Source organism: Salmo trutta, chromosome 5, assembly GCF_901001165.1.
Source record: "Salmo trutta chromosome 5, fSalTru1.1, whole genome shotgun sequence".
Lineage (NCBI taxonomy): Eukaryota > Metazoa > Chordata > Actinopteri > Salmoniformes > Salmonidae > Salmo > Salmo trutta.
In genome coordinates, this window is record NC_042961.1 from 61,891,776 (window position 1) to 61,919,061 (window position 27,286).

Here is a 27,286-nt window from a genome sequence, read left to right on the forward strand (position 1 = left end):
GGGAGGGAGGGAGGGAGGGAGGGAGGGAGGGAGGGAGGGAGAGGAGAGAGGGGAGAATAAGAGAGCGAGAGGGGGGAGAGGGAAGGATGAGCGAGAGAGAGAGAGAGAGAGAGAGGGAGAGAGGGGAGGATGAGAGAGAGAGAGAGATGGGGAGAGAGAGAGATGTATAAAGGGATTATATAGGCAGCATACACATGAAAAACTTCATACCCAAAAGCACAAACATTGACTATAGTCTGTGGTCACTGGTGTGTGTGTGTGTGTGTGTGTGTATGTGTGTGTGTGTGTGTGTGTGTGTGTGTGTGTGTGTGTGTGTGTGTGTGTGTGTGTGTGTGTGTGTGTGTGTGTGTGTGTGTGTGTGTGTGTGGGTCCCTACCTGGACCACATATCCTGAGAGACATTTGAAGTTGGCAGGTTGAGGAGCTCCGTCTATCAAAACCTCTCCTGCTAGACCTGCTGGGTCCTTCCTGGCTGCCAGCACATCCAGAAACCTTCACCCAACACAACCCCAACCATTACACAACTATAATACAACCCCAACCTTTACACAACTGTAATACAACCCCAACCACATCACAACCATTCATCATAATGTTAGTTCACAAAGTTCAATGAGAATCACAAGGTTTTGTCTGAATCAGCTGAAATGTCACTTACGATGACTTCCCGCTTCCTGTGGCCCCCATGATAGCGTTCAGCCCTGGTTTCATCAGACCGCTGAAGAGACAGGAAACCAACATCTGTTAGTGCTGAGCTGGACAACCAATCGGATGCCTCAGCTGATGCTCTCCAAGACTACAGTTGGCAGTTGGTAAAACAGTTATTTTTTTGTTGTTATTTTTCAAACCTCTATATGATAATAATTTGATTATAATAAAATATATGTACATTTTATGTTTGCTCTCAAATATTATTTTTAATGGTTTATCTCTAGCGACATAAGTGTTTATAACACATCTATAACATGACATAAGCATCACTAGGTTGTTATGTTGGATATGCTTTCTAGTGCCGAGTGATTAACTGCCGCTGAAACGTGTTAATGAACTACAACGACCATAATCCACTGCGTCAATTTTTTTTGGGGGGGCCATCAGAGAGGAAGATGCAAAGCGAGAGGTTTCACTCTCTCCAAAATCTGTCCAAAATCAGCCCAATGCGTTTCTATGGGCTTATTTTGGACTCCCACTGTTAGGGGGGGGGGAGACATGAGCATCTTGTCATTATATACAGATCTCTGGATGGATCCACTTTAACCCTGTTATGTTAGATACACACAGACCAGATATACCATAAAACAACAAGAGAGAGGGATCCACTTTAACCCTGTTATGTTAGATACACACAGACCAGATATACCATATAACAACAAGAGAGAGGGATCCACTTTAAACCCTGTTATGTTAGATACACACAGACCAGATATACCATATAACAACAAGAGAGAGGGGTCCACTTTAACCCCTGTTAGATACACACAGACCAGATATACCATATAACAACAAGAGAGAGGGGTCCACTTTAACCCTGTTATGTTAGATACACACAGACCAGATATACCATATAACAACAAGAGAGAGGGATCCACTTTAACCCTGTTATGTTAGATACACACAGACCAGATATACCATATAACAACAAGAGAGAGGGATCCACTTTAACCCCTGTTAGATACACACAGACCAGATATACCATATAACAACAAGAGAGAGGGATCCACTTTAACCCTGTTAGATACACACAGACCAGATATACCATATAACAACAAGAGAGAGGGATCCACTTTAACCCTGTTATGTTAGATACACACAGACCAGATATACCATATAACAACAAGAGAGAGGGGTCCACTTTAACCCCTGTTATGTTAGATACACACAGACCAGATATACCATATAACAACAAGAGAGAGGGGTCCACTTTAACCCTGTTAGATACACACAGACCAGATATACCGTATAACAACAAGAGAGAGGGATCCACTTTAATCCTGTTATGTTAGATACACACAGACCAGATATACCATATAACAACAAGAGAGAGGGATCCACTTTAACCCTGTTAGATACACACAGACCAGATATACCATATAACAACAAGAGAGAGGGCTACAGAGTGAGTACTACAGACAGCTCTGCAGCATAATTAGACTGGGCAGCTGAACAGAATGACTACAGACAGTATGGCAACACATAACGTTAGAAGGTCTGGCTGACTGATGACTTTAAGGAATTAAAAATAACTAAGTCTGTCACAAGCGTCGAAAGGATAAGTCCAAGGCGCAGCGTGTTGAGTGGTCATTCTTTATTTTTTAATGAGTAACACTATCACAAGACAAAACAAAATGACAGGGAACAGTTCCGTAAGGTACATAGACTATACGGAAAACAACCACCCACAAAACCCAAAGGAAAACAGGCTGCCTAAGTATGGCTTCCAATCAGAGACAACGAAAGACACCTGCCTCTGATTGGAAACCATACTCGGCAAAACCTGGAAAAAGAAACAGATAAATGAAAACTAGAACACGTTCCCCTGGAAACAAACAAACCCCAAAACACACAAAACAACCCCCCTGCCACGCCCTGACCATTCTACTATGGCAAATGACCCTTTTACCTGGTCAGGACATGACAAAGTCATCCAATAAAAACTAAGTAATATATTATTTCATCGCAATAATGAGGTATATCAGGTATTGCTGTGTTGTTGCTGTAGGTAGGGAGTATATAATGGGGTATATCAGGTGTTGCTGTAGGTAGGGAGTATATAATGGGGTATATCAGGTGTTGCTGTAGGTTGGGAGTATATAATGGGGTATATCAGGTGATGTTGTAGGTAGGGAGTATATAATGGGGTATATCAGGTGATGCTGTAGGTAGGGAGTATATAATGGGGTATATCAGGTGATGTTGCTGTAGGTAGGGAGTATATAATGGGGCATATCAGGTGATGTTGTAGGTAGGGAGTATATAATGGGGTATATCAGGTGTTGCTGTAGGTAGGGAGTATATAATGGGGTATATCAGGTGATGTTGTAGGTAGGGAGTATATAATGGGGTATATCAGGTGGTGTTGCTGTAGGTAGGGAGTATATAATGGGGTATATCAGGTGATGTTGTAGGTAGGGAGTATATAATGGGGTATATCAGGTGATGTTGTAGGTAGGGAGTATATAATGGGGTATATCAGGTGATGTTGTAGGTAGGGAGTGTATAATGGGGTATATCAGGTGATGTTCACCTCTCACACAAACTTGTGTTCGAATACCCACACTGACATACTATACACTACGTACTTAATGAGTATATACTACATACTATATACTATTAATTTATTTGAGTGTACTGTAAACGAACGGTATCCATTCAGTTGAGCTTCACCTGTCTGCCGGAAGTTGATGCAGTTGCCATGCAACTTTCTGCTAGCTTGTTAGCATAACAAATGACTAGCTAGACATCTTACGACTTCATGCTAGCTTGTTAGCATAACAAATGACTAGCTAGACATCTAACGACTTCATGCTAGCTTGTTAGCATAACAAATTACTAGCTTGACATCTTACGACTTCACTAACCATGTCCGTTGAGAATGCACAACAACACTTAGCTAAGCTAAGAATGATGTCAACACTTAGTTAAGCTAAGAAGGAAGTCAATAAACATTGGGTAGTAAGTTAGATAGAATATAGGTAACATACTGGCAAGTTCAAAGTATTAGTAGCCAACTAAAGTTAATGGGGGCGGCAGCGTAGCCTAGTGGTTAGAGCATTGGACTAGTAACTGAAAGGTTGCAAGTTTGAATCCCTGAGCTGACAAGGTACAAATCTGTCGTTCTGCCCCTGAACAAGGCAGTTAACCCCACTGTTCCTAGGCTGTCATTGAAAATAAGAATTTGTTCTTAACTGACTTGCCCAGATAAATAAAGATAAAAATTGAACATACAAGCAACTGTTGTAATGATATGCTCTGCGGTTTGTAACACTAATTGTCAGCCAAAGTAATGTAACTTAGTTGAAAAGTCAGTACTTTATCACATTTCTTAAGATTTGTCATAATTAGTTAAACCAATGTGTTGATATCCGCTCTCTCGTCAGGCCCCCAGCTCCATATTTTCCACCATTTTCTTCCAATCTAAAAATGCTGTGAAGCCACAGTATAACACTTACAATATAACACCTACAATATAACACCTACAATATAACACCTACAATATAACACCCACAATATAACACCTACAATATAACACCCACAATTTAACACCTACAATATAACACCCACAATATAACAGCCACAATATAACACCCACAATATAACACCCACAATATAACACCAACAATATAACACCCACAATATAACACCCACAATATAACACCTACAATATAACACCCACAATATAACAGCCACAATATAACACCTACAGTATAACACCTACAGTACAACACCTACAATATAACACCTACAATATAACACCTACAGTATAACACCTACAATATAACAGCCACAATATAACACCTACAGTATAACACCTACAATATAACACCTACAGTACAACACCTACAGTATAACACCTACAATATAACACCTACAATATAACACCTACAGTACAACACCTACAGTACAACACCTACAATATAACACCCACAATATAACACCTACAATATAACACCTACAATATAACACCCACAATATAACACCCACAATATAACACCTACAATATAACACCTACAGTACAACACCTACAGTAGTGCACTACATAGGGAATATAATGCCAATGGGCCCTGGTCAAAGTAGTGCACTACATAGGGAATATAATGCCAATGGGCCCTGGTCAAAGTAGTGCACTATATAGGGAATATAATGCCAATGGGTCCTGGTCAAAGTAGTGCACTACATAGGGAATATAATGCCAATGGGTCCTGGTCAAAGTAGTGCACTACATAGGGAATATAATGCCAATGGGCCCTGGTCAAAGTAGTGCACTATATAGGGAATATAATGCCAATGGGTCCTGGTCAAAGTAGTGCACTACATAGGGAATATAATGCCAATGGGTCCTGGTCAAAGTAGTGCACTACATAGGGAATATAATGCCAATGGGCCCTGGTCAAAGTAGTGCACTACATAGGGAATTTCTTCTTTTGTTTCATTCTCTATTTATGCAGTTTAAAACCCATTGAGACCAGCGTCTCTTTCTGATAGGTGGCCTGATCACAGCAATTCAACACCAATTACAATGTAAGATCAAACATTAATCAATACAAAACACAACAGAGAAACTGTTACATTCCTCAGTTACTAGGTCCTTAATTAACACATTAAGCTGCCTGAGCAGCACCTGAACATCCAATCATAATGAGTTCTGCAAAGTGTTCCAGCAGTGAGGCGCATTAAAACCAAAAGCGGATTTACCTAATTTGGCGCAGACCCAAGGAACCTCAAGATTTAACCAAACCCTGTGAATGTGTTTTTATACTTCAACAACATAGTCAGGTAAATCAGAAGCTTGTGTAGTAGAGCTCTGTAAACAAAAAGAGAATAGGGAAGTGATCTAGGGGACTTTAATGAGGACCAGCCTTTAATACAGGATGTAGTGATGAGTATTAAACTGAGGACCAGCCAACCTTTAATACAGGATGTAGTGATGAGTATTAAACTGAGGACCAGCCTTTAATACAGGATGTAGTGATGAGTATTAAACTGAGGACCAGCCTTTAGATACAGGATGTAGTGATGAGTATTAAACTGAGGACCAGCCAACCTTTAATACAGGATGTAGTGATGAGTATTAAACTGAGGACCAGCCTTTAGATACAGGATGTAGTGATGAGTATTAAACTGAGGACCAGCCAGCCTTTAATACAGGATGTAGTGATGAGTATTAAACTGAGGACCAGCCTTTAGATACAGGATGTAGTGATGAGTATTAAACTGAGGACCAGCCTTTAATACAGGATGTAGTGATGAGTATTAAACTGAGGACCAGCCTTTAATACAGGATGTAGTGATGAGTATTTAACTGAGGACCAGCCTTTAATACAGGATGTAGTGATGAGTATTAAACTGAGGACCAGCCTTTAATACAGGATGTAGTGATGAGTATTAAACTGAGGACCAGCCTTTAATACAGGATGTAGTGGTGAGTATTAAACTGAGGACCAGCCAGCCTTTAATACAGGATGTAGTGATGAGTATTAAACTGAGGACCAGCCTTTAATACAGGATGTAGTGATGAGTATTAAACTGAGGACCAGACAACCTTTAGATACAGGATGTAGTGATGAGTATTAAAACTGTCACCTGTGATAACGTGAAGGGTGCTATGGTAAACAGCGTCCAATGGTTTAAGAGTAGTGGCAGCTGAATTCTGCTATATGGTGTGACCAGTCAAGAACTGTCAGGAAAGTTGACTGTACAATCTGCTTCCTGCTGTTTAGGGAGAGGCAAGATCTATTTCGAATAAAATAAAAAAGCCCACTTTAAATCTTAGCTTTTTAACTAGCTCATCAGTACGTTATTTAAACATTAAATCCTTGACAATCCAAACGCCCAGATATTTATAGGCAGGAACCCAATTGATGAGAGAACCATTAAATTAACTAATATGTAGTCCATCTGAAACATTATTGCAAGAATGTAGAGAACAAGATAAATGTAGTCTTTCCCATATTAAGTACCTGTTAAAAACAAACCAGGGCTTTTTATAAGGTAATAAAGTAAGTCAGATTGCAGCTCTAACATCACCCGGTCTACAGTTGGGGCAACGGCATACATACCAGGATCATCTGCATACATATAAATATTACGCATTTTAACAGATAGAGGGGAGATAAAGAGAAAGGGGAGAGAGGAGACAAAGAGAGAGAGGGAAGAGAAAGGAGAGAGAGGAGGGAGAGAGGGGGAGAGAGGGGGAAGAGAGGGGGAGAGAGGTGAGAGAGGAGACAAAGTGAGAGAGGGAAGAGAAAGGACAGAGAGGAGGAAGAGAGAGGGGGAGAGAGGGGGAAGAGAGGAGGGCAGAGAGGGAAGAGAGAGGTGAGAGAGGGGAGAGAAAGGGCAGAGAGGGAAGAGAGAGGGAGAGAGAGGGGAGAGAGGGAAGAGAGGGGAGAGAGAGGGGAGAGATGGGAGAGCAATGGAAAGGGGAGAGAGAGGGGAGAGAGGAGAGAGAGGGGGAAGAGAGGGGGGAGAGAAAGAGAAAGGGGAGAGAGAGGGGAGAGAGAGGGGAGAGAGAGTATTAAATAAATACTAAAGAGAACACACCTCCTCATTCTCACAGTCGTTGTTGAATGATCTTTCAGACACAATGTGGAATTTCTGATGAGCTTAAGTCTAGGTTCCTGGATATTACAGTGCATTCGGAAAGAATTCAGACCAATTCACTTTTTCCACATTTTGTTTTACGTTACAGTCTTATTCTGAAATCTACATACAATACCCCATAATGACAGCACTAAAAAAAATGGTTTTTGGAAATGTTTGCACATTTTTTAGAAAAAAAAAAAAATGTAAATATCACATTTACATAAGTATTCAGACCCTTTACTCAGTACTTTGTTGAAGCCCCATTGGCAGCGATTTCAGCCTTGAGTCTTCTTGGGTATGACGATACAAGCTTGGTACAACTGTATTTGGGGAGTTTCTCCCATTCTTCTCTGCATTTAGTAACTGTTAGTAAAGCTAGTGTATATTTACTAACTGTTAGTAAATCTAGTGTATAATCAGTAACTGTTAGTAAATCTAGTGTATATTTACTAACTGTTAGTAAATCTGGTGTATATTTACTAACTGTTAGTAAATCTATTGTATATTCAGTAACTGTTAGTAAATCTATTGTATATTCAGTAACTGTTAGTAAATCTATTGTATATTCAGTAACTGTTAGTAAATCTATTGTATATTCAGTAACTGTTAGTAAATCTATTGTATATTCAGTAACTGTTAGTAAATCTATTGTATATTCAGTAACTGTTAGTAAATCTATTGTATATTCAGTAACTGTTAGTAAATCTATTGTATATTCAGTAACTGTTAGTAAATCTAGTGTATATTCAGTAACTGTTAGTAAATCTAGTGTATATTTAGTAACTGTTAGTAAATCTAGTGTATATTCAGTAACTGTTAGTAAATCTATTGTATATTCAGTAACTGTTAGTAAATCTAGTGTATATTCAGTAACTGTTAGTAAATCTAGTGTATATTTAGTAACTGTTAGTAAATCTATTGTATATTCAGTAACTGTTAGTAAATCTAGTGTATATTTAGTAACTGTTAGTAAATCTAGTGTATATTCAGTTACTGTTAGTAAATCTAGTGTATATTCAGTAACTGTTAGTAAATCTAGTGTATATTTAGTAACTGTTAGTAAATCTAGTGTATATTCAGTAACTGTTAGTAAATCTAGTGTATATTCAGTAACTGTTAGTAAATCTATTGTATATTCAGTAACTGTTAGTAAATCTAGTGTATATTCAGTAACTGTTAGTAAATCTATTGTATATTCAGTAACTGTTAGTAAATCTAGTGTATATTCAGTAACTGTTAGTAAATCTGGTGTATATTCAGTAACTGTTAGTAAATCTATTGTATATTCAGTAACTGTTAGTAAATCTAGTGTATATTCAGTAACTGTTAGTTATACCTTTTAAAGGCAATGATTCCACGTTCGCAGAGACCGCATTTCCAGTAAACATGTCAACTCAATCAGAATTGACCTTTAAAATGTCAAGGCTGTAAGGTGCATCCACAGCTGATGGGATTGAATCCTGGCATAGATAGTAGACATACTGAATACATATTATACTGCGCTACATTTCATATGAACAAATCAGTCAAATTTGAAATAAATTCATTAGGTCCTAATCTATGGATTTTACATGACTGGGAATACAGATATTCATCTGTTGGTCACAGATAACCTTTAAAATAAATTAGCCTCACAATGGATCTCGTCACAGTATTTTTGAACATTTAAATTGACATCGATAAATTGCTATTGTGTACATTGTCTGTAGCTTATGCCTGCCCATACCATAACCCTACCGTCACTATGGGGCACTCTGTTCACAACGTTGACATAAGCAAACCGCTTGCCCACACGACGCCATACATGTGGTCTGCGGTTGTGAGGCCGGTTGGATGCACTGCCAAATTCTCTAAAACAATGTTGGAGGTGGCTTATGGTAGAGAAATTAGCATTAAATTCTCTGGCAAAAGCTCAGGTGAACATTCCTGCAGTCAGCATGCCAATTGCACACTCCCTCAAAACTTGTGGCATTGTGTTGTGTGACAAAACTGCACATTTTAGAGTGGCCTTTTATTGTCCCCCAGCACAAGGTGCACCTGTGTAATGACCATGCTGTTTAATCAGCTTCTTGATATCCCACACCTGTCAGGTGGATGAATTATCTTGGCAAAGCAGAATTGGTCACTAACAGGGATGTAAACATATATTTTTTGCATAAACATTTTGAGAAATATTTTTATTTTTTTGTGTATGGAAAAAGTTGGGGACATTTCATTTCAGCTCACGGAAACAAACACTTTTACATGTTGCCTTTATATTCTGTTCAGTGTAGTTGAAGCCATGGGAGAATGTTTGTTGTTACATGTTGAGAGTCATCGTTTCCCTATGTAAGACAATGGACTTATGAAAGCAGGGTCCATGTACTGACACATGACCCCAGTCCCAGTGAGTGTGTGTGTGTGTGTGTGCGCGTGCTGGTGTGTGTGTGTGCGTGTGCGTGTGTGTTGTTTGTGTTTGTGTGTAAGTGTATGTAAGTGTGTGTGTGTGTGTAAGTGTGTGTGTGTGTAAGTGTGTGTGTGTGTGTGTCTAAGTGTGTGTCTAAGTGTGTGTGTGTCTAAGTGTGTGTGTGTGTGTGTCTAAGTGTGTGTGTGTGTGTGTGTGTGTGTGTGTGTGTGTGTGTGTGTGTGTGTGTGTGTGTGTGTGTGTGTGTGTGTGTGTGTGTTCTCCTGCTGAGTCTCAGAACCAGTCCCTTTCCTTCCTCTGATTCAATAGGTATTATTTAGGAAATATCTGGGTTTAATATTACTTAGGGTAGTGTGTGTGTGTGTGTGTGTGTGTGTGTGTCTCTCCTCCTGCTGGTCTCCTGAACCTGCTTCCTTCCTCTGATACAAAAGGTAAAGTTTAGAGTCATGTGTTTGATCTGAGTGGTCTTTTATGTTATCATTGTAACGGCTGTCGTCGGGAATAGAGGACCAAAACGCAGCAGGAATGTGGATGCTCATCTTGTATTTATTTTAAAATAAAGACAACACCAAAATAACAAAAACGAAGAACTCACAAACAACCAAACAGTCTTGTCAGGCTCACACAGGCAAAACAAGAAACAATCTCCCACAAACACTTAACCAAAACACATACCCATATATAGGACTCTCAATCAGAGGCAACTAGAAAACACCTGCCTCCAATTGAGAGTCCAACCCCAATAAACTAGACATAGAAAAACAAAAGACTAGAGGCCACATAGAAATACAAACCTAGAACATAACCCCAAAAACCCGGAACTAACTAAACCAACACCCTACTAAATAAATCACCACCCCGAACCACATAAACCAAATACCCTCTGCCACGTCCTGACCAAACTACAATAACAAATAAACCCTTATACTAGTCAGGACGTGACAATTATGTACGTCCCCTCCTCCCCAGGTGAATTCGCTTCACACACACAGTAGCACAACACACACGCTGTGTCGTTTAACAGACGCTCTTATCTAGAGCCACTTCCAGTTCATTTAGAATTGAACCATAGAATTCTAGTCTCCCCATTATAATAGGATCATTATAATAGGATCATTATAATAGGATAAGAAAGCATTCTCTCAGACTGATATGGTTCCTCTGTAAAGGCTATAGTCTATAGTAGACTGGTGTGGTTTCCTCTGTAAAGGCTATAGTCTATAGTAGACTGGTATGGTTTCTCTGTAAAGGCTATAGTCTATAGTAGACTGATATGTTTCCTCTGTAAAGGCTATAGTCTATAGTAGACTGGTATGGTTCCTCTGTAAAGGCTATAGTCTATAGTAGACTGGTATGGTTCCTCTGTAAAGGCTATAGTCTATAGTAGACTGGTATGGTTTCCTCTGTAAAGGCTATAGTCTATAGTAGACTGGTATGGTTTCTCTGTAAATGCTATAGTCTATAGTAGACTGGTATGTTTCCTCTGTAAAGGCTATAGTCTATAGTAGACTGGTATGGTTCCTCTGTAAAGGCTATAGTCTATAGTAGACTGGTATGGTTCCTCTGTAAAGGCTATAGTCTATAGTAGATTGGTATGGTTCCTCTGTAAAGGCTATAGTCTATAGTAGACTGGTATGGTTTCCTCTGTAAAGGCTATAGTCTATAGTAGACTGGTATGGTTTCTCTGTAAATGCTATAGTCTATAGTAGACTGGTATGTTTCCTCTGTAAAGGCTATAGTCTATAGTAGATTGGTATGGTTCCTCTGTAAAGGCTATAGTCTATAGTAGATTGGTATGGTTCCTCTGTAAAGGCTATAGTCTATAGTAGACTGGTATGGTTTCCTCTGTAAAGGCTATAGTCTATAGTAGACTGGTATGGTTTCTCTGTAAATGCTATAGTCTATAGTAGACTGGTATGTTTCCTCTGTAAAGGCTATAGTCTATAGTAGATTGGTATGGTTCCTCTGTAAAGGCTATAGTCTATAGTAGATTGGTATGGTTCCTCTGTAAAGGCTATAGTCTATAGTAGATTGGTATGGTTCCTCTGTAAAGGCTATAGTCTATAGTAGACTGGTATGTTTCCTCTGTAAAGGCTATAGTCTATAGTAGACTGGTATGGTTTCTCTGTAAATGCTATAGTCTATAGTAGACTGGTATGGTTCCTCTGTAAAGGCTATAGTCTATAGTAGACTGGTATGTTTCCTCTGTAAAGGCTATAGTCTATAGTAGACTGGTATGGTTCCTCTGTAAAGGCTATAGTCTATAGTAGACTGGTATGGTTCCTCTGTAAAGGCTATAGTCTATAGTAGACTGGTATGGTTCCTCTGTAAAGGCTATAGTCTATAGTAGATTGGTATGTTTCCTCTGTAAAGGCTATAGTCTATAGTAGACTGGTATGTTTCCTCTGTAAAGGCTATAGTCTATAGTAGATTGGTATGGTTCCTCTGTAAAGGCTACAGCATAAAGGCTACTGTGATCTCTGTTTAGCCTACTGTATCATTGGACTCTGATACATAGAAATAGAATGCATAGATCAACCGTCACCATTTATACTACATGGCATTTCTCCACTCGTTTTGGACCCTTGACTTATTCCACATTTTGTGGTGTTACAGCCTGAATGCCCCTTGACTTATTCCACATTTTGTGGTGTTACAGCCTGAATGCCCCTCGACTTATTCCACATTTTGTGGTGTTACACCCTGAATCACCTTTGACTTATTCCACATTTTGTTGTGTTACAGCCTGAATTCAAAATGGATTAAATTGATTTGTTTTCTCACCCATCTACACACAATACCCCATAATGACAAATGTTTTTAGAAATGTTTGCAAATGTATTGAAAATTAAATACAGAAATGTCACATTTACATAAGTATTCACACCCCATAAGTCAATGCTTGGTAAAAGCACCTTCGGCAGTGATTACAACTGTGAGTCATTCTGGGTAAGTCTCTAAGAGCTGTGAGTCATTCTGGGTAAGTCTCTAAGAGCTGTGAGTCATTCTGGGTAAGTCTCTAAGAGCTGTGAGCCTTTCTGGGTCAGTCTCTAAGAGCTGTGAGTCATTCTGGGTAAGTCTCTAAGAGCTGTGAGTCTTTCTGAGTAAGTCTCTAAGAGCTGTGAGTCATTCTGGGTAAGTCTCTAAGAGCTTTCCACACCTGAATTGTGCAACATTTTCCCATTATTATTATTTTTAAATTCTTCAAGCTTTGTCAAATTGGTTGTTAATCTGATGACAAGGAGTCAGGAAGCAGGAGCAGAAGGTCAGTTTAATAATAATAAACCTGAAAAAAATTACAAAATGAACGTAAACTAAACCAATACTGTCTGATGACTGAGGATACTGACGATTAGATAATACAGAAAAGGAGCAGCATACTGAACGTAACCAAAAAATATGGAGAGTGGTACTCAGTAATGTGTTGTATTGGATTTGCCCCAAACATGGCACTTTGTATTCAAGACATAAAGTTAATTTCTTTACCACATTTTTTGCCGTATTACTTTAGTGCCTTATTGCAAACAGAAGGCATGTTTTGGAATATTTTTTATTCTGTACAGGCTTCCTTCTTTTCACTCTGTCAATTAGGTTAGTATTGTGGAGTAACTACAATGTTGTTGATCCATCCTCAGTTTTCTTCAATCAAAGCTATTAAACTCTGTAACTGTTTTAAAACCTGTTGGGGATAGGGGGCAGTATTGAGAATTTTGAAAAAAATATGTGCCCATTTTTAACTGCCTCCTACACCAACCCAGAAGCTAGGATATGCATATTAGTAACAGATTTGGATAGAAAACACTTTGAATTTTCTAAAACTGTTTGAATGGTGTCTGTAAGTATAACAGAACTCATATGGCAGTCAAAACCCTGAGACAATTTCTAACAGGAAGTGTGTATCTGATGTGTTGAATTACTTTTAAGCCTATGCCATTGAAACACACAGGGACGTATTAATCATTGAGCACTTCCTATGGCTTCCACTAGATGTCACCAGTCTTTACAAAGTGGTTTGAGTCTTATACTGTGAGATCTGACCGAACAAGAGACTTGGAACGTTGGTCATAAGCAGATGGCCGATACTACTCTGGCGCGTGAGTGCATGTTTAGGTACTCTCGTTCCAATACGTTTTAAAAGAGAATGCAATCGTCCGCCTTGAATATTATTGAAGTTCTGATTGAAAAAGGCCCTAATGATTTATGCTATGCAACGTTTGACATGTTTGAACGAACGTAAATATTTTTTTTTCCCTCTTTGATGAAGACAAGTCCGGCGGGCGTCGTTCATGTTTTTGAGTAGCCTACAGGACACGCTAAGAACACGGAGCTTTTTGGACATAAATTATGAGCTTTTTCAAACAAAACTACATTCGTTATGGACCTGGGATTCCTGGAAGTGCCTTCTGATGAAGATAATCAAAGGTAAGGGATTATTTACATAGTATTTTTGATTTTAGATCTCTCCAACATGGCGCTTAGTCTGTATCGCAAAACCTATTTTTCTGGGCGCAGTACTCAGATTATTGCAAAGTGTGATTTCCCAGTAAAGTTATTTTTAAATCTGGCAATGCGGTTGCGTTCAAGAGATGTTAATCTATAATTCTTTGAATGACAATATAATATTTTACCAATGTTTTCGAATAGTAATTATTTAATTTGTTGTGCTGATTGACTGGCGGTATTGGTGGGAAAATATTTCAACATCAACGCCATAGTAAAATGCTGTTTTTGGATATAAATATGAACTTGATAGAACAAAAAATGCATGTATTGTCTAACATAATGTCCTAGGAGTGTCATCTGATGAAGATTGTCAAAGGTTAGTGCATAATTTTAGCTGGTTTTCTGCTTTCGGTGACGCCTGTCTTTGCATTGACAAAACATTACACACAGCTATTTTCAATGTACTGTCCTAACATAATCTAACTTTATGCTTTCGCCGTAAAGCCTTTTTGAAATCGGACAACGTGGTTAGATTAAGGAGATGTTTATCTTTCAAAGGGTGTGAGATAGTTGTATGTTTGAGAAATTTGAATTATGACATTTAATTGTTTTCAAATTTGGCTCCCTTGATATTTCACCTGCTGTTGATAGGGTGTACCAGGGGTGGGATGCTTGCGTCCCACGTTCCCAGACAGGTTAAAATCGCCATTGGCCTCATGGTAAAATCCCTGAGCGGTTTCCTTCCTCTCCAGCAACTGAGATTATCAGGTATCAAGGTAAGACCCAAGTGCAGACTGTGTGAAGTAATAAAGTTTATTGTAACAACAGGGGCAGGCAAACGACAGGTCAAGGCAGGCAGGGGTCAATAATCCAGAGTAGGAGCTAATTGTTAGATAACTTGTTATAATTGTTAGATTACTTGTTAGATATTGTTAGATATTGTTAGATATTGTTAGATAACTTGTTAGATTACTTGTTATAATTGTTAGATTACTTGGTAGATATTGCTGCACTGTCGGAACTAGAAGCACAAGCATTTCCCTACACTCGCAATAACATCTGCTAACCACGTGCATGTGACCATTAAATTTGATTTGATTTGAAATAACCAGTGGTGTCGAGGCCATATACAACCAAAATCTACTTTATTTCTCATTGATTGACAGGCCTACCGTAGAACGATAAACTTTCCTCCAGTATGGATGCTCGTTTTATACAATAGTTAGGCTATACATCATTTGCAGAGGTGGGTAGAGTGTCATGTCCTGACCATAGAAAGCTCTTATTTTCTATGGTAGAGTAGGTCAGGGCGTGACTGGGGGGGTTTATCTAGTTTATTTATTTCTATGTTGGGTTCTAGTTTCTTTTTTCTATGTTGGGGTTTTTTGTATGATTCCCAATTAGAGGAAGCTGGTCATCGTTGTCTCTAATTGGTGATCATATTTAAGTAGTTGTTTTTCCTACCTGTGTTTGTGGGATATTATTTTGAGTTAGTGCATGTAGCATCGCTTTAGTCACGGTTTGTTTATTCTTTATTGTTTTTGTATTTTGACTAAGTTTCACATATTAATAAAGATGTGGAACGATACTCATGCTGCGCCTTGGTCCTTCTCTACACACAAACGTGACATAGAGTTCTGAAAAGTTGTACTTAAGTGAAAGTATTGTTAGTTAGATTGTAATTTAGTCAAACAAAAGTAAAAGTAGCCCTCTCTAGAAACTACTCAAGTAAGAATAAAATTGTATCCGGTCAGAAAACTAACCACAGTAAGTACTAGTTACAAATGTAGTTTGGTAATTTTTTACACCTTGTGGTAAACTGTGACAGCAAACAAAAAGGACAACAACTTAATGTCAAAGGTGCATAAAGATGGAGGAGTTCAGAAATGTTCATCATGGTTTTAGCACTACCCACAGAGTTCTTAAACTATGGTGCGCCACATGGTTCAATGTGCCATTAAATCAGCACAATCTACTTTTTCGTTGTTTCAAATTGCTTCCATCTTGGAGCTACATTTTGGATCATGTATTCTGCGCTAATGCCGATACAAAGAGTAATGAAGAGCAATGTACAATACGGCGAACTTAGCAAACGAGGCATTTATGGTAAGTACATGGGGGGCCGCTATCTTTATGCACATTCGCCTTTGATTTGACATTAATTTATTATTTATTAAAGCCTGCCAGCGCCATCTTGCTGATGTCCTCCAGGACAGGAAGTCTACAACGAAGACTGACATCAAATAAAGTCCGTAGACTGTACAGTTTTAATTACGGTATCAATGTGCTCAATTTCATTAAAAGGTATTTAATTTTTTACCTTCATTTAACTAGGCAAGTCAGTTAAGAACAAATTCTTATTTATAATGACGGCCTACCGGGGAACAGTACCTTTTTCAGGGGCAGAACGACAGATTTTTACCTGGTCAGCTCAGGAGTTCGATCTAGCAACCTTTCGGTTACTGGCCCAACGCTCTAACCACTAAGCTATCTGCTCTAACCACTAGGCTACCTGGTACTTGTGAAAATGGAATAATTTTACAATTTCAATGGCATTAATGACATTTTATTTCACAATATCATTTTAAGTACATGTGATGGTGAATATGTACCAAAAATATTTACCCCAAGTGTGAGGTTGTATTTTTCACTCACACTGAAATATCGAGGAGGATCAGGTAAGTGGATCAGTCAAACAACTATCAACATCTACATTTCACTATCAATCATGTTACTAGTATGCAAATCAGAGATTTCAGCATGGAATTAAAGATCTAGGTAGGTTATTGAGGTAAGAATCGTGTAAGTAATAAATAGTCAAACAGTGCAGATATCAATTGCCATAGCCAACTCAATCATCTTTTTCCTGCCGAGGAAGGATTTATCGGTCATGTCTAGATGGGATGCAGCTTTTGTCAAATTGGCATCGAAAGTAGATTTTTTTTGTATTTTAGCTAACCCTAAATTTTAGCTAACCCTAACCGTGTATTTTAGCTAACCCTAACCCTGTATTGTAGCTAACCCTAACCCTGTATTGTAGCTAACCCTAACCCTGTATTTTAGCTAACCCTAACCCTGTATTGTAGCTAACGCTAACCCTGTATTGTAGCTAACGCTAACCCTGTATTGTAGCTAACGCTAACCCTGTATTGTAGCTAACCCTAACCCTGTATTTTAGCTAACCCTAACCCTGTATTGTAGCTAACCCTAACCCTGTATTGTAGCTAACCCTAACCCTGTATTGTAGCTAACCCTAACCCTGTATTGTAGCTAACCCTGTATTGTAGCTAACGCTAACCCTGTATTTTGGCTAACCCTAACCCTGTATTGTAGCTAACCCTAACCCTGTATTGTAGCTAACCCTGTATTGTAGCTAACGCTAACCCTGTATTGTAGCTAACCCTAACCCTGTATTTTAGCTAACCCTAACCCTGTATTTTAGCTAACCCTAAGCCTGTATTGTAGCTAACCCTAACCCTGTATTGTAGCTAACCTAACCCTGTATTGTAGCTAACCCTAACCCTGTATTTTAGCTAACCCTAACCCTTTTCCTAACCTTAACCAACTCCTCCTAACCTGCTACGAAAAGTAAATGTTTGACAAATGCTGTATCCCTTCTAGACAAAACTGGATTTCCCCTTACATCCTCATCCTCTTCTGAACCTTTCCACTTGGAAGGGTCTTTTCTTGGCTGTCTCATTCTCCTCCACCTCGGTTGTGCCCATTACAAACTGTAATTAAAAAGACACATAGAAACAGAGAGATTTGATACTGTCACGTCCTGACCAGCAGAGGGCGTATTGCTTAGTCTTGGTCAGGATGTGGCAGGTGGTTTGTGTTTGTTAAATGTTGTGTTGGTGATTGGGACTTCCAATTGAAGGCAGGTGTGTATAGTTGCCTTTGATTGGAAGTCCTATATAGGTGTGTGTGTTTTTCTTTGGGGTTGTGGGGAAGTGATTTTGCACTGCGTTTTGTATAGCCTGCAAGACTGTCCATGTCGTGAGTACTGTCTAGTGTTTTTTTTCAAGTGGATGCCTTACATGTTTTGTCAGTAATATACATGAGTGTCCACAATCCCGCTGCGCCTTGGTCCTTCTCTCTCCCATACGACATATTCGCCAAAAGAGTACGACATTTTCTGTGACAGATACAAAAAGCTTACTGAGATGATACACTGACTGTATGATTTAAAAATAAATATATATATTTCACCTTTATTTAACCAGGTAGGGCCAGTTGAGAACAAGTTCTCAGTTACAACTGAGACCTGGCCAAGAATAAAACAAAGCAGTGTGACACAAAAACAACAACACAGAGTTACACATGAACAAATGTACAGTCAATAACACAAAAGAAAATACAAATAAAAAATCTGTATACAGTGTGTGCAAATGTAGAAGAGTAAGGAGGTAGGCAATAAATAGGCCCTAGAGGTGAAAATAATTACAATTTAGCATTAACTCTGGAGTGATAGATGATGATGTGCAAGTAGAGATACTGGGGTGCAAAAGAGCAAGAGGGTAAGTAATAATATGGGGATGAGGTAGTTGTGTGTGATATTTACAGATTGGCTGTATACAGGTACAGTGATCGGTTAGCTGCTCTGCCAACTGATGCTTAAAGTTAGAGAGGGAAATATGTCTCCAGCTTCAGCAATTTTTGCAATTCGTTCCAGTCACTGGCAGCAGAGAACTGGAAGGAAAGGCAGCCAAAGGAGGTGTTGGCTTTGGGGATGACCAGTGAAATATACCTGCTGGAGCGTGTGCTACGGGTGGGTGTTGCTATGGTGACCAGTGAGCTGAGATAAGGCGGGGCTTTACCTAGCAAAGACTTAGAGATGACCTGGAGCCAGTGAGTTTGGCGACGGATATGTAGTGAGGGCCAGCCAACGAGAGCATACAGGTCGCAGTGGTGGGTAGTATATGGGGCTTTGGTGACAAAACGGATGGCACTGTGATAGACTGCATCCAGTTTGCTGAGTAGACTGTTGGGGGCTATTTTGTAAATGGCATCGCTGAAGTCAAGGATCTTTAGGATAGTCAGTTTTACAAGGGTATGTTTGGCGGCATGAGTGAAGAAAGCTTTGTTGCGAAATAGGAAGCCGATTGTAGATTTCATTTTTGGATTTGTGATACTTAATGTGAGTCTGGAAGGAGAGTTTACAGTCTAACCAGACACCTAGGTATTTGTAGTTGTCCACATATTTTAGGTCAGCACCATCCAGAGTAGTGATACTAGTCGGGCGGGCGGGTGCGGGCAGCAATCAGATGAAGAGCATGCATTTAGTTTTACGAGCATTTAAAAGCAGTTGGAGGCCACGGAAGGAGTGTTGTATGGCGTTGAAGCTTGTTTGGAGGTTTGTTATCACAGTGTCCAAAGAAGGGCCAGATGTATACAGAATGGTGTCGTCTGCGTAGAGGTGGATCAGAGAATCACAAGCAGCAAGAGCGACATCATTGATATATAGAGAGAAAAGAGTCGGTCCGAGAATTGAGCCCTGTGGCACCCCCATAGAGACTGCCAGAGGTCCGTCATTAAAACAGTGACATTTAGACACACACACACACACACACACACACACTGAGTAAAAGAGAGCAATGCGTGGGAGGATGCTGTGGTGGACTGACCCGTTGATCTAGCTAACGTTAGCTAGCTACATGGTTGACACTGCAACTAGCTAGCTAACGTTAGCTAGCTACATGGTTGACACTGCAACTAGCTAGCTTAGACAACTTATCTAGTTGCAACCTAATGTGATATCTAGTTAGCTATTGTTGCCACACACATCTGATTAATCTGTTCAGTATTTATGCCAATGGAAAGAGAGATCATAAAAACAGGAGATTAAAGTTTGTCTGTCAGATTCTGGGTTAGCGAAAGCTAGCTAGTTAGCTACCTAGCCATTTGATTTGCACCTGCCCTCAAAACACAATTTCAACAGCAGAATTATATCTTAGAAATCCTTAACTTACTCCAGAAATATATAATATTACAAAGGCAGAAGGGTAATTAAAGTGTAACTTACCTCTGATCATGTCTGGCTAAGAATCTAATAACAAAAATAACTTCAGGAGTGAAGACATACATTTCACTTCAAGACACATGGTGGAGACACGGGATTTTAACGGACAACTTCGAGAGCCAGTGGACTTAAGATTTTTCAACACATTTTCATTGGTCAAGGGGTTGTGAAACATTCATACAGACGTAATGCTGCTTTCAAGACAAATGGGAACTTGGAGAAAAAAAACAAGGTCAAACATGATGTCGTGATCTTCATGCTGGAAAGTCGGAACTCTAGAAAAATGGAATTCCAAGTTGGAAGACTATGGAACAACGTTTGGGTCAAAAAAGATGCACGTCAAATAACACTATTTGACGCGTCAAATAAGCTTTTAATTTGAAGGGTCAAATAACAAAATTATATTTTAGAATGTTGTGTGTGCTGAATTTGCACGTGCGGCAGGTACACATTTGGGGTGGCAGGTGTCCTAGTGGTTAGAGCGTTGGGCCAGTAACCGAAAGGTTGCTAGATCAAATCCCTGAGATGACAAGGTAAAAAAAAAACTGTTGTTCTGCCCCTGAACAAGGTAGTTAACCCACTGTACCTAGGCCGTCATTGTAAATAAGAATTTGTTCTTAACTGACTTGCCTAGTTAAATAAAATAACATTTTAGAAAAGTCAAGTGCCACCACTACGGTCAGTAGCACTGTCTGCAAACAAGCACACATGGCCACAATGTTTTTACAATACCGCGTTGGTAATAAGCCATTATTTGTTCTATCGAACGGGAAAACTTCTATGTGAGTATTTTGAAATAAGATCAGGATCAAAAGAGTAGTATCAAAAATGTTAGCCAGGAGGTCCAACATTCTCCCTGACGTCCCAGAGGCAGAGGAGAACCAATGGTGATCCTGCTGCTTCTGCTTGCCAGCTAGCTCCGTCCCAACTTCCCAAGCAGTGGCACCTGATTCATCCTAGCTAGTCAAAATACATACTAATAATAATCAAGCATTCTGGCAACATTGATGACAGTTTGAATTTTGGAGGTCGGCTATCTCTCTACTAAATTGACTTCGGGTTTGCAGTATGACTGACACTCAAATATCAAATATCTTTGATACAGATGTTTTTATAGCAACTTCTGGGGTTGCTAGCTAGCTCTAGCTTGGTAACTAGCTAGCACCAATACAACCAGCCTAAAAACAATGACCAGAAACTTCAATCAATATTCAATATTCTTCGAAATTATTTAGGACTCCATGTGACTAAGTATTAGCTAGTCAGCCACTTGTTGTTCTCCTATTGAAAACGACAGTGGCATGTGAGCGAGACAACTTTTCCAGCATCATATTGGTGAATCGCTATGACAAATGAAATAGTAGTGATAGTGTAATCAATGTGTAATAACTACATAAATTAATTAATGTGTTAAATTATTACGTGAGTCATATTTAGTAGAGTTGAATGGCGGGAACCTGGTTACCAAGATTTCCCGCTCAAAACCACTCCCTTTTCCCAGGATAAATAACTGTGAGGAAACCTGGTGAATTATTATGTATTATTTATATCAACAGCATGATGGTGAAATGGACCTGTTAAATGATATGTGATGTCTAAATCTGTCTTGTCTAGGGCCTTCTCTCTCTGCTCCCTGCATGATCAATCATCAACGCTCAGGGTGGAGACAGACAGCCCATCTCTGTAGGGAGCAGCAGTTCACAATGTATCTAGACCTAGAATCTCATCATGGTCACATTTTTTTTCTTGTGACAAGTAGGCCTCCATTTGCTACAGCATAGTCTATGCTTGTCACGTCCTGACCAGTAAAAGGGGTGTTTGTTATTGTAGTTTGGTCAGGGCGTGGCAGGGGGTGTTTGTTATTGTAGTCTGGTCAGGGCGTGGCAGGGGTTGTTTGTTATTGTAGTTTGGTCAGGGCGTGGCAGAGGGTGTTTGTTTTATGTGTTTTGGTTTTTTTTTGGTTAATGTTCTATGTTGGTATATTTCTATGTTCGTTCTAGTCTTTCTATTTCTATGTTTAGTTTATTGGGTTGACCTTCAATTGGAGGCAGCTGTTCCTTGTTGCCTCTAATTGAAGGTCCTATTTAGTAGAGGGTTTTTTCTATGGGTTTTTGTGGGTAGTTGTTCCGTGTGTGTAGCTGTGTTCCTTACAGGACTGTTTCTCGTCGTTGTTTTGTATTAAGTGTCTATTTTGGTTTTTCTTCATAATAAAAGAAGATGAGTATACACATTCCCACTGCGCCTTGGTCCCATCCTTATGACGAACGTGACAATGCTACAGTAAAGGACCAAATATGCGTGTCTAATTTATACATCTCCATCTGGCTTTCGGGGGTCACCATATGTTTGTATTGTAAAGGTATATATATATATATACATTTTTTTTTTTTTAATTGTAGCTTTTTAAAAAAGCTTTTTAAAACAGCCTATCACTCAAAAATTGTTTGCTTTAAATCAGAGTTCGTGCAAGCAGTCTCTCTCGCCATCAATTCCATTCAAATTGCATCCAAAATAGATAAACCTGTTCAAGATTGCTATATATACAGTATATAGATGTTCCAGCCTACCTATTGCAGGTAATACATTCAATGCGCTATTAACCTTATATGGAGATAATTAATGATGGGTTATGCATAATAAGCTTCTAATTTATAGCCTCCGTCTCATGCGCATTACGCAGGCACCTGTGGTCCTCTGGCCTCTCTCCTTAAACAACGCTCCTTAGCTCTTGGAGTCCCATGCAGGAATAGCTAGACTAGAATAGCTTGCTGGACTTTTTTTCCATAATTTTTTCAGTCCTTATACCGATAGACTATTCGAAGAGGGATGCAAGCTCTTGTTTGCTGAATGTTAAATACAGCAGCAGTAGAACTCACGGGTAGTTTGAAAGAAGAGCGAGCGCGTGATCTAGGTAGGTTATAGCTGTTACACCCTGATCTGTTTCACCTGTCTTTGTGATTGTTTCCACAACCCTCCAAGTGTCGCCCATCTTCCCCTGTGTATTTATACCCGCGTTCTCTGTTTGTCTGTTGCCAGTTCGTCTTGTTTGTCAAGTCAACCAGTGTTTTTTGTTTCAGTTTCTGCTTTTTCTCAGCCTCTCTTTTTTCTCACCCTCCTGGTTTTGACCCTTGCCTGTCCTGACCCTGAGCCTGCCTGCTGACCTGTACCTTTGCCCCACCTCTGGATTATTGACCTCTGCCTGCCTCCGACCCTGAGCCTGTCTGCCGTCAGGTACCGTTGCCTCACCTCTGTCGTTTACTGACCCCTGCCTGCCCCCGACCCTGAGCCTGTCTGCCGTCCGGTACCGTTGCCTCACCTCTGGTTTACTGACCCCTGCCTGCCTTGACCTGTCTATTGCCCCTGTTGGATTATTAAACCATTGTTAATTCAACGTGGCTGCATCTGGGTCTTACCTTCATACCTGATAATAGTAGTTGTTTATTCAGACCCATAACCAGTCAATCTTCGTGAAGAGAAGTGAAAGCCTTCTGCATCTAATTCAAGTCCTAGATTTTTCAAAGATGTCATTAGATCAGGACAACAAAATGCATTTAATTTATCTGTTCAAAGCGGGGAAGGAATGAAGCAACAATAGAGAGAGAAAGAGGAGGTAGGCTAATAACATTTGGGGAAATATTATGAAAGGTATATTTGCATCAGCCTACTAATCATACAAATAGGGCCCTATTATATTTCAAAATTAAAATCAAATGTGCCTATACTAGCCTATACTAGCCTATACTAGTAACTTTGTAAGCCAAACATCCTGTATCAGCATCACATGTTCTCTCCCAGCTTCCTGGTTTGAACGAGGTGCGTAAATTCCAGTCCACATAATACAGTATAATACAATACAGTACAGTACTATAGTTCACACTCAAAAAGATTAGGCTACTGGAGCTAGTTTCATTGATTTACCCAAGAGAGCATATAGCTAGCTATATCTATGGGATTTAATGTTTTCATGTCATGAGTAATGTCATATACTGTATGTATTGGATAACGACACAAACATTTCAGCTTCTTTGGGCTTTGGCTCATTAAATGTCTTTAATGTATGGCTCATTAAATGTCTTTAATGTAGAGCTCATTAAATGTCTTTAATGTAGGGCTCATTAAAAGTCTTTAATGTATGGCTCATTAAATGTCTTTAATGTAGGGCTCATTAAATGTCTAGTAATGTAGGGCTCATTATATGTCTTTAATGTATGGCTCATTAAAAGTCTTTAATGGCTCATTAAATGTCTTTAATGTAGGGCTCATCAGGCTTGAATTTTTTTGATCAAAGCTCTAATCAAATCCAGATATAGGCCCATTAATATGCTTTATATGCTTTTGAATGGCACTTCCTGTTTTGGTGGGAAATACCGTGTTACCCTACCGGAAAATATTCAACCTTAATATTCAGGTACTGATTGGTCAAAAAGCTTATTTGACATGTGAAATTATTTTATGCATCAATTAGTGTTATTTAATGTGTATCTTTTTGACAGGCAAATACCTACCCAAACAAGGTTCAATAGAAGACAGTTCAAAACAATTTTTCACAATCGGAGCGTGTTTTTTTTCTTTGAGTTCCCAGTTGTCTTGAACGCAGAATAAAGGGAAACCAATAGTACCGACTCATTTTTTTAAATAACACACCTTTGGAGTTAGGTTTTCATCCGACTGTAATTGAAGTGATTTGGTAAAATGTAACAGAGTAATAAGTTACTTCCTTCAGAAATTACTTGAGTAAGAGTACAGCCCACAGAGAGTAACTAGAAAAGTAGTCTGCTAGTTCGTCCAAAAATTCAGAGGGGCAGAAGTCGGTCAGATTTGAGCCGACTCTGGTAGATACGGGATAAAACGGCTGTAACCGCTGGGCCACACAGGCACTAAACCTATTGTGAATTTATTCTGATTATTGTTTGCCTTCAACATATAATAAAACAATTGATCCAAAAAAAAAAGAGAGAAGATTTTCCATAACAAACATGCATCTACCACTTATAGGTATTGTCCATGTATCCGTCTACATAGGTTACTTCAACTGAAACACATTGGACCCGCTGTCTGTCACTACAAACACCGTTTCCAGCTGCCCCCTGGTGGCGGATTCTAAATATAAACAAATCCCATTTTAATCCTTCTGTCGGGATTATTTTCTAACCTGCGACGTAATGGGTCGTATTAAGGTCCGACATCTGTATGGGCCTGTCACGTCCTGTAAGGGGTAATTTTGTTATTATAGTATGGTCAGGACGTGGCAGGGGTGTGTTTGATTTATGTGTCTTGGGTTTTTGGGTAATGTTCTATGTATAGCTGTGTAGCCTTACAGGACTGTTTTTCGACGTTGTTTGTTATTTTTGTTAAGTGTTCACGTTTATCCAAATAAAAAAAGGAAGATCAGCACGATACACGCTGCGCCTTGGTCCACTTTTTACGACGCACCTGACAGAACTGCTTGGTCTTCGATTGGTGGGTAGTTCTGTCAAGTGCGTCGTAGAAAGTGGACCAAGGCGCAGCGGGTATCGTGCTCATCTTCTTTTTATTTATATAAGTAAACACTTAAACAAAATAAATAGACGTAAACCAACAGTTCCGTAAGGACACAAGGACTATACGAAAAACAACTACTCACAAACACAGTGACAAAAACCCCCTACTTAAATATGGCATCCAATTAGAAGCATCGAAGAACAGCTGCTTCCAATTGAAGGCTAAACCAAACCTGAACATAGAAATAGACTAAATAGACATTCAAACATAGAAATAGACAACATAGAACATTACCCAAAAACCCCGAAATACACAAAACAAACACCCCCTACCACGCCCTGACCAAACTACAATAATAAATAACCCCTTTTACTGGTCAGGACGTGACAAGGCCTGATTAAATCTCAACAACAGCGTCGAGTCGACTTACTTCAGATCTACGAGAATGTCTTTGGTGGTGGTCTTCCTCTTGATACACAGACAGCCGCTCCTCTGCGTCACTTTATAGTGGATGTTATGGAAACTAACGGTTGAACCTTGAAGGGACTTGGCGGTACCGGTAGACTCAGGAGACCCGTTAGTCCCTCTGTCCTCCATCACCAGGATGTGGCTGTTGTACTTCTTCGACATTCTGAAGGTCCTGTCAGAAATGAGACAGCGATGTAGCCTGTGGGAATAATTATAGAGGACATGTCTGTCAGAAATGAGACAGCGAGGTAGCCTGTAGGAATAATTATGACGGGTGCATTTGGCTGGTTTCTTTCTGCAACAGTAAAGTGATATCATGTAAACATTGCCTATTGCTCTCTACCGTTCCCATCTGAAAGTTAAACAACTGTAACATCTATTCACATTCATTAATTATCGTTAAAAAAAATTAAAATAAATAGTCAGTCGTCAATAATTTGTCTATCAAGTATTACAGGCAACACATTTGTGTCACTTACCCTGCGACTGGAAACGGAGAGTTGAACGCTAAACTACCGTGTCGACCAATGTAATCCTAATTCTCCTTGCAGTGGAATGTGTTGTGGATTGTTTCAAATGTCAAGTTTTAATGTCACGTGCACAAAGTACAGCGAAATGCCTTTTCTTGTGAGCTCTAAAGCTGTGTTGTGTAACCAAGTTTGAGAGCTATATAAATGAATGTGTTGGTGTGTCTTCAGCAGATTTATAGTTTTACAGCCCTGCCGTGCTGTGAGAGAGTTTACAATGTAAAACACAAAATAATGCATGCAGAGCAGAATTAGAAAGATTCACGCTAATTATCAAAATGCAGAAAATACCTGTTAAATTCTACAACCACAATAAGGGAAGCGATTCTCAAACCTTACCTAACAAATCCTTCACCTACAGAGAGATGAACCTGGAGAAGAGTCTCCTAAGCAAGCTGGTCCTGGGGCTCTGTTCACAAACACAAACAGACCCCACAGAGCCCCAGGACAGCAACACACTTAGACCCAACCAAATCATGAGAAAACAAAAAGATAATTACTTAACACATTGGAAAGAATCAACAAATAAACTGAGCAAACTAGAATGCTATTTGGCCCTAAACAGAGAGTGCACAGTGGCAGAATACCTGACCACTGTGACTGACCCAAACTTAAGGAAAGCTTTGACTATGTACAGACTCAG

The 27,286-nt window shown here is 39.4% G+C and overlaps 1 protein-coding gene across 1 annotated transcript in view; it reads right to left on the reverse strand.

The window, feature by feature from the left end:
- LOC115194726 (ATP-binding cassette sub-family G member 2) overlaps positions 1–26,775 on the reverse strand; it is a 40,261-nt gene extending 13,486 nt beyond the window's left edge. Inside the window, exons 1-4 of the mRNA XM_029754632.1 lie at positions 26,596–26,775; positions 26,079–26,315; positions 658–717; positions 377–491 (exon numbers count right to left, since the gene is read on the reverse strand). Of these exons, the coding sequence (XP_029610492.1) occupies positions 377–491; positions 658–717; positions 26,079–26,278 (375 nt within the window). The 5' untranslated portion in view covers positions 26,279–26,315; positions 26,596–26,775. The remainder of the gene's footprint in view (positions 1–376; positions 492–657; positions 718–26,078; positions 26,316–26,595) is intronic.
- Between the last annotated feature and the right edge of the window lie 511 nt (positions 26,776–27,286).